Raw genomic sequence first — 8,593 nt, 5'->3', positions numbered from 1 at the left:
GGGGCAGATAGGCTCAGCTAGTTGTGGTTTTGGGGCAGATAGGCTCAGCTAGCAGGGGGCAGATGTGGAGGCAGGCTAGTCCTGTTAGCTGCTAGCTAGCTTAGCATTCGCAAGATCAACAGACTCCTTGGATGTGTTGGAGGAGTGTGAGTATAAGGGACCAGCAAGCTAGGTAAGAACAAGACTGTTTTCTCAGCTATCTTGCTGAGTATCAAAGCTGCTAGCTTGGGTTGGCTTGATAGCTGGCTAAGGGTAGCCAGGCAGCTCGGAGTCACAGTATTCCTCGCTTGCTAGGTCGTTGTCTGCATTGTCTCTGATCCCAGATCAGTCCCTAACCCTAGTTTATATTTGCACTGGACGACCTGCACCTGTCAGGTATGTTGAGCCTCAGCTCTTGTCTGCAAGGAAGGCCAACTTAACATAACTACCTAAAGCTCACAATATTTGTTTATTTTTTTAGTTGTCACCCCTTGGGGGCTGTCTATTCTGATAGGACATGTTGTCTTCTGGGTTGGGGTGAGGTGTGCAGCCCTGTGTGAGTGGAGGTTTTTAAATTGTGATGACTTTAGGATCCATGATGGCTTGTTGCCTGACTGAGGAGGGGAAGGAGTCCAAACGGATCAACCAGGAGATCGAGAAGCAGCTGCGCCGAGACAAGAGAGACTCGAGGAGGGAGCTGAAGCTGCTTTTACTGGGTAAGGAACCTTGTAGTCACCCCTGGTGCATGTGTGATTTGAAATACTGTATAATGGCTGCAGCGTGCTGATGCACATGAATTAAGTCTTGCTATATAAATGTTTGATGCATGTAAAACAAAGAGGCAAATTGCATAAAGTCTGCTGTGAATCTGTAAGTTTCCCTCTGCATAGTCCTTTTGCAAACCATGGTAATGTATGCGGATTTGGTGGACTTGAGCTGGCCTGACAGTTGTCATGCACACATCCCTAGGCCTAGGAAACATTATGGAAACAGTTCTGTGTTGTTGTAATTCTTGTGACTTCTTTGATATTTCATCTCCCAGGCCTATCTAGGAATTAGATGGATAAATTAGACTGTGAAGATATTGGCTATATTAAAGAGAGCAACTTTTAATGCAGCACTATTTTGCAGGCCCAGTGACACGTTAGTGAGCTAGTGTGTTTTTAAGAGGGTTGATCGCTCAAGACCATCTCATGTTGTAGAATCTGCAGAGGGGAAAGCATCAGTTAAGCCAGTAATCAGATAATCAAGAGTTTAGATCAAATCCAGACATCCTCGTGGCTCTCGTGCTCCGGGGCTGACGTCACGTGAGCTCTCTTGACTGTGAGGTTGATAATATTGTTATAGAGGAGACAACCTCTAACTGGACACCGCTGAGCTCTATAGGTCTCTTTCTGGACACGGGCAGATCGGGGATGACTGAGTCACAGATGGGCTAACTTGCTCCCATTCCTCCCCCATAGGTTTGCTGATGTGTCCCTTCCGTTTTCTGCAGTGTTCCTGTGGGAGGGTAGCATACAGGGTAGCCTAACCCATAAGTGATGTTTTTATATATATTCATTAAATCACAACAGTCAATTTGAAGTTTGAAGTGAACACTCCTGGTGTGATTACTACTATTTTATGTTAATTAGTTCCTGCTGTAGCTGTACCCTGGGTTAAGTACGGTTGCACGGCTATGCAGAGCACCCATAGATTACCATAACTGTCTGGTATTCTGTATTGCACACCATGATTGGTTTACAGTAGTAATGAGATTTATGTGGAAGCAAATTAATAGGTCATAATCTGAAAAATGTGATTAGGTCCTATATTTTGGTCAGGTTACAGGTAGCAGAGCAGGTCGTATGCCACTTAATTAGGCCCTGTAGTTTGAGACCGGCCAACAGAAAGACACTGAGTTTCTATTTGAACCCCCGGTCTGTTCTTCCGTCCTCGCTAGTTCAGGGGTCTGTTCTTCCTACCTCGCTAGTTCAGGGGTCTGTTCTTCCGTCCTCGCTAGTTCAGGGGTCTGTTCTTCCGTCCTCGCTAGTTCAGGGGTCTGTTCTTCCGTCCTCGCTAGTTCAGGGGTCTGTTCTTCCGTCCTCGCTAGTTCAGGGGTCTGTTCTTCCGTCCTCGCTAGTTCAGGGGTCTGTTCTTCCGTCCTCGCTAGTTCAGGGGTCTGTTCTTCCTACCTCGCTAGTTCAGGGGTCTGTTCTTCCGTCCTCGCTAGTTCAGGGGTCTGTTCTTCCGTCCTCGCTAGTTCAGGGGTCTGTTCTTCCTACCTCGCTAGTTCAGGGGTCTGTTCTTCCGTCCTCGCTAGTTCAGGGGTCTGTTCTTCCTACCTCGCTAGTTCAGGGGTCTGTTCTTCTGTCCTCGCTAGTTCAGGGGTCTGTTCTTCCTACCTCGCTAGTTCAGGGGTCTGTTCTTCCTACCTCGCTAGTTCAGGGGTCTGTTCTTCCGTCCTCGCTAGTTCAGGGGTCTGTTCTTCCGTCCTCGCTAGTTCAGGGGTCAGTAGGGTCACGCTGGCCTTGTGACTCTTATTGGCTTTTATTACGAAAGGGAACTTCTACATTGGTGTGTCCAATAGACTTTAGGAAACCCTGTGACTTTGAGGAGTTTCTCTCAATTAGGTTTGATGCGAGAGACGGAGAGAGAGACGGAGAGAGAGACGATTAAGTAACAGTCAGTCTCTGCGTTCTAAATCGCATACTTCCATACTGTTTAGTATGCTAGAAAAATATTTTGTATGTTTCAATACAGGCTAGTACTATGTCAAATGCAGTATACTGAAAATACCAGGATGTACTACTACATCCTGGCACATTTAAGCCAGCATGCTTTTCTGGCTTTTCTGGCTTATTCTGACCCATAATCCTCTGCGCAGCCTCACATCCAATGAGCTGAGGCACAGACGGATGACAGCGCATTCACAGTGCCATGATGACGTTTTCTCTAGTATCACTAACGTCACCAACGTTTATCAACGTATCCGTCAAAATGAAATGCCAACAAACTGGTTATGGCTAGCTAACTAGTGTTCCCAAATAAATGTTACAATTGTTTGATACATTATTAGACAGCCTGTCTCCATCCAGACACCAATGACGGTTTATAGGTTCAGATGAATGAACACGTTTTTGTGGTTTTTTTTAACAAACAGTTAATAAAACAATATAGTAAGCTAGTTAGCCTACTTAATGTAGCTAGTTAGAGATATTGGCCTCTAAACCATCTTACAACTTGTTAAGGTAGGCTACTGTAGTGGCTAATGTTACTGTTCTACTGCTCTTCTGTAAGAGAAGAGGAACAGGGTTACAAACTGGGGTTATTTGCTTACTTTCGCGCCTGAAAAAACTATAAAAACTTAATTAAGTGACATATTAACAGTTGTGAGAATTACATCAGCTTTTATCCTGCTTTAAAATCCCTGTTAACACTGCCAGCTGGGCCTCAGCCGCACTGTGGTTAGAATACTGCATGCTGGGAAATCGTTCCCCTGTCATGATAATGTGTTGTAGGCAGGTGCCGTCAGATTTAGGGAACGTGTAAAGAAACCGTGATGGACTCCCTCTCAGACTTGCTGTGACTTGATCAGTCAATTAAGCTGGTTTGTAGGTGTCCTCCTCGCTCAGTCTTCCCCATCCTGCTGCCTCTCCCACATTATTTCCTCAGAAAACACAAGTCGGTAACGGCCAAAACACAATTGGCCTTTGTGAGGAGGCCTCTGCTGAAAGCCATCAACAAGATTAGACTGTACTGTGAGTGTGAGCCTGCTCGAAGGCTGTCCTAAAGTGACGTTTTCTGGGAGTTGAAATGTGATCGTAATTTGGGTCTAATTCAATGAACCCTCCTGGCTGGTAGAGCTCCGGTATTTGGGCTCCCAGAAGAGAATGGGAGTCAGAATCTAGGTTAGATGTTTGGGCCTAGCTTGTATGACCGTGGCTCTGTCTGTGAGGTTCCTGACATAGCCTAGTGCTCCTAAAACCTGACCTTTTTGCGATTAAATAATAATAATAATAATAATAATAATAATAATACTGCACAACTGTCTGCGACTCGCAGTGAACCAGCCTTTGAACTTATAAATCTCCAGGCCCCATGATGACATCTTTAACACCGTCTGACTGTCTGGACTAGTTTCTTCTTTTGATTTGGGGGAAATGTTTCCCTCGACAGAACAAGGCCTATACATGCCAGTGCACACCAGGAGAGTTTAAAAATATATATTTATTTATTAAACAAAGTATTTTCTAACTCTCCTGGTGTGCACTGGATCACGTCCATGTTGTGTCTAGTCTAGGCTGTTTGTTCCTGCCCCAGACCCTGAATGAAACAGCATGGCTGTGCGCAGGGCGCCTACATTATAGATTTGTAGGACATAGCCTATGTTAATTCCATGTTTTATCAGGTGGTTGATTTCCCTGTTCATACAGAACAGTGCCTGTGTTGAGATTCTCTCCATGGGATCATGTGGTATAAATGAGTGTTTGTTTTTCGGCACACCCAGAGATCTGTACAGTTCCTTACTCCCAAGATGTTTTCTCTGATAAAGAGAGCCAACAGCACCATTGTCACTGAAGACATCTGGTTCCTTTAACCTGACTCCTACTGTCCATCAGCACTGACTCATGTACATGGTTGCTATGTGTAGCCTACATGGTTGCTATGTGAGCTTAGGCATTTCTTAGGCATCTTCGTTGAGGTGTTCAGCCTGACCTGTTGTTTCAGTTTATGGTGCCAAACTGGCAATTATTTGTTGAATCAATCAATGTTATAAAGACCTAATGTACGTACTGTAGCCGTGGTTTTCCATCTGCTCCAGCAAACCATGTACATTTCATTTATTTCTCTCTCTCACTCGCCTGAATGGGTGAATTTATCTTGCATTTAGGCTATAGTTTGGACTGGCAACTGATAATCTCATGTGATAATCTAGACTGTACAGCTAGTGGGAAGTTCAAGACATCGGTGTATGTGTTGTTATGCTCTGTTAATGAGCAGCAGGACACCCAAGCACATGTTCTTCTGACCATGGATGACTTGAATCATTTTTTGACCTTTGCTTAGAGTAGGAAAGCTGGTATGCCATGTCCTGAATCATACCCTAAGAGCCAGACTAGGGCCCTATCATTTCTGTGTTGCAGACAACACAGATGGAATCTCAGAACATACAGACATAAACAGAATTCCAGATTTTGAGTAAATAAGTTGAATATTTTGTACAATATTATGATGAACAAATGCCCCTGTTTTGTTTTGGCTGCTTGTTTCTGACCCCCTTGGCTAGCGTTGTTTTGAGAGGAGCAGTGCTTAATTATGCCCAGAGAGGAACGTGAACGTTTGTTTTTTTACTCTGCGTGAAAATAATAGCGTGGGAAAAATGATTAAGAAGGTAAAGATCTGAATCCTGAAAAACTAAAACCGAGAACACGGAAAATGGGAAAAAAAAAAAACAGAATTTGGGGAAATTTCATTGGGCCCCCTACAATCAGTAGGTTAGAGCTTTTAGCACTTGTGAATTCCCCTCAGGTCACCATGTGCATTTTGTGTGTGAGGGTTGAATTGGAATGGATTAATGGTGCATTTCACACTACTTGTGTTGCAGGTGGTAGACCGTGTCACGTTTCTGTCTTGGACATGGCCTTATGTAGCGAATAGAGAGGGAGGGGTTGTTTTTCCAAGTGGGGAAACGCCATCACCACCACTGTACTCGCGTTTACCTGTGTGTTGACTGAGTAGTAACACTAGAATCAAGAGAGGATGTGTTTTGCATGGGGTCTCGGGTTATCGCCATGCAAATTGTAGGTTAGCCACAGGATTTCCATGTCACACCACAGAACAGTTTAGTGGTATTGAGCATTACCGCATTAGGTTCCCACTGGATTAACTGATACTGCGTTGGTCTCATCTCAATATTTTGGACGTTGAAATGTAGGTGTACTCCTAGTTACCGTGTCAGTATTGAGGGTATGATTGGGCGCTTGTAGTTCTAACCTGTGTTTGTCTGTTCTGTTGGTTGAGCAAACACTAATGTTGACACACCCAGAGTTTCGACAGTTATGAGGCAGTCTGTGTGAGTCGGGAGCCTAAAGCTGACCACCCCTCCCCCTGTCACTCTCAAGCATGTCAGTAGTACATGCTCTTGTCCGTCCCCACCCCAGCCCGGCCCGGGCCATGTCCTCCTCTTAGCCCTATAAGGTCAGGAGATCTCATGGGGTAGTAGTATGCAACGTCGAAGAACATTCGCTAGGATCTTGGGGGGATCATGATGATTCTTAGGTGTTAAACACACAAGCAGGGCCTTGGCGACATGGTGGGCAGCGAGTCTGAAGTCTGACCCATAAAGTCTTTTGTGTTCAAGTCTTGGAAGTGTCAGCCACTAGACCACTAGGTCTAGACCACTGGCCACTAGACCAGCCTGCGTGAGAAGGCTCTCAGATTTAGTGAACTCGAGAGTGACAGAAACTTGGGAGCATAATTTGATTAGCCTACTCCAGGAAGGAATCGCAAACTACAGAACTGTGCCCAGTAGGAAATATTGCTATTCCAGTACAGTACAGGGTTTTGATTAGATGGGAACCAAAATAGGCAAAATTATTAAATAGACATTTTAAGTCCTTTTAGAAGGGAAAGAATGCAAGGAATGTTCCCCGAACTGGAATAGAGGACTCTTTCCACTTCCAGTCTCCTCAGAGAGAGAGATGCTCTGGCTGCCTCGGCACTGAACCCTCCTCTGATTGCAGCAAAGAATATCATCTACAATAGTCCTGTGAAGACACACAGAGAGACCGTTAAGAGAGGCAGAGAGACAGGCAGGCAGAGAGACAGACAGGCGGGCTGGATGAGAGGAAGAGAGAGAAGACAGGCAGGCCGACGGAGGACGGCAGCCAGGCAAGCAGAGATGAACAAAGGCAGAGAGACAGAGGGTTCGATCTACTTGGATCATCTTCCCACTCCCTCCGGTCTCTTGTTAAAATGATGGCGTGGGGAAAATCTGTCATTTAGGCTCTGTACCGGCTGGGATAGCCTAGCGGTAGCAAGCACACTGTGGCTGGAGGAAGTGCTTTTGCAGCAGGTGTTGAAGCAGGGCCTAGTACAGCCTACACGGCCGTCTGCTCTGTCTGGGGAAGGACAGGAAGCAGCCTGGACTGCACCAACACACCCAGCCGGGGGGGGGTGAGGAGGGGAGGGTCCATCTTGTGACACGGTCACGGGAAATGAATAAGGAAGAATTGTATATCTGTGGACTGGCTACTGGGCTTGTCCAGAGAGCAGTTGTCCATCACTGCATCAGGGGGAAACTGAAACGTGTAATCCCTTCTCAGGACCCTGAGTGTCGCTACGGTGTTGTCTTAGTCAGCTTCCCTAACTAACCCAGAGAGGATATAGGCGGCCTGTCTGATGCCTGTGGCCGGTGTGTCCCTGTGGCATTCTGCTGAGCAGCTTCCCTCACGGCAGGGAATGGCTTAAAGAATCATTTACAAAAAAAGGGGGCCTTACTCCTCCACTTTGTCACACTTACTGCACTTTCTCCTGGGAGAGGAAGTCAACCTCGGCCTCAAGTTATTGCCCTCCATTTAATTTGGAGCGGGAAAGCCGCCAGTCTGTCCCCTAGTTGACCAAATGAAATGAATCTGTTTCTTTGACTGATTTTTGCCATTAAAGCTGGGCTTATGGTTATTAGGAAGGCAAGGCCTGGTTCTGTGGCGCGTGTTCTGTTCCGGATAACGCCGTGGGTCATTGATCAGAGGACTGCACCTTTCAGGGGTGTGAGGTCAACTTGTTCATCATGTTGAATATATAGGTCATGCACATTTCCGTTTTATCCTCTCCGTTTTATTTTTCTGTTGAATTAAGTGTGGAAGAAAGGCACGCACTAGGCACACTTTTCTCAGATGAGGCTGTTTGTTTGTTGGTTTTCTAATGGATAGGAGGATGGCCCCTCAAGCCATACTGTACTAATGTACAGTAGATGTTAATGTATATAATGTACTAATGTACATACTGTTTAACTGCTGTAGGGAGAGGACCATACAGTATCAGATGGACCATTCCTCTAAGAAATGGCTCTTTCCTGACTATGAATGAGCCACTATGAGATCTTGACGGTATGATAACCTTAGGCAAAAATACCACGGTTTCACAGTATCACACACCTCTAAAATGTGTTATTGTAAAATCTTGGGTAAAAAAAATAAAAATAAAATGAAATATTACACATCTTTTGCCACTGCCCTGAATGTATTTTATTTTTAAAGCGGCCCAATGGAGGCTGTGATGTTTTTGTGATTTGGCGCCCCCTACAGACTCACTTTTGCACAACTGTCGTAAAACGGTAAATGCTATACCCGTTCAGTACAGCTGCAGACCTGCATTTGTTTACAAGGTGAAGCCGGTCCCCAAACACTCACATGAGACAACAGAGAACAGTTGATGACTTTAATAAAAGGGCCTACTTATTAGCTATTCCCGGATATAATGTAATGTCAGTCCACTGACAGCCTTGTTAGCCCAACTTACAACAGTACACACACACATGCGCGTGCATCCATCTCCAAATGCGGTAGCTACAAATCATACAATGCTGCACTTCATGGCTCCTGACAATCCTATCGTGTGGCTAGCCAACTAG

At 45.4% G+C, this 8,593-nt stretch overlaps 1 protein-coding gene across 2 annotated transcripts in view; it reads left to right on the top strand.

Moving 5' to 3' along the window:
* Positions 1 to 559: 559 nt before the first annotated feature.
* LOC311307540 (guanine nucleotide-binding protein subunit alpha-11-like) overlaps positions 560 to 8,593 on the top strand; it is a gene marked incomplete at both ends in the record, with an annotated part of 30,872 nt that continues 22,838 nt past the window's right edge. For both annotated transcript variants that reach the window (XM_084436356.1, XM_084436355.1), the window contains one exon: positions 560 to 695. In XM_084436356.1, the coding sequence (XP_084292482.1) occupies positions 560 to 695 (136 nt within the window). The remainder of the gene's footprint in view (positions 696 to 8,593) is intronic.

The sequence above is a fragment of the Borostomias antarcticus genome (genome assembly GCF_949987555.1).
Source record: "Borostomias antarcticus genome assembly, chromosome: 3".
NCBI lineage: Eukaryota > Metazoa > Chordata > Actinopteri > Stomiiformes > Stomiidae > Borostomias > Borostomias antarcticus.
The sequence above is the reverse complement of the archived record's forward strand: the minus strand, read 5'-3'. Positions and strand labels throughout refer to the sequence as shown.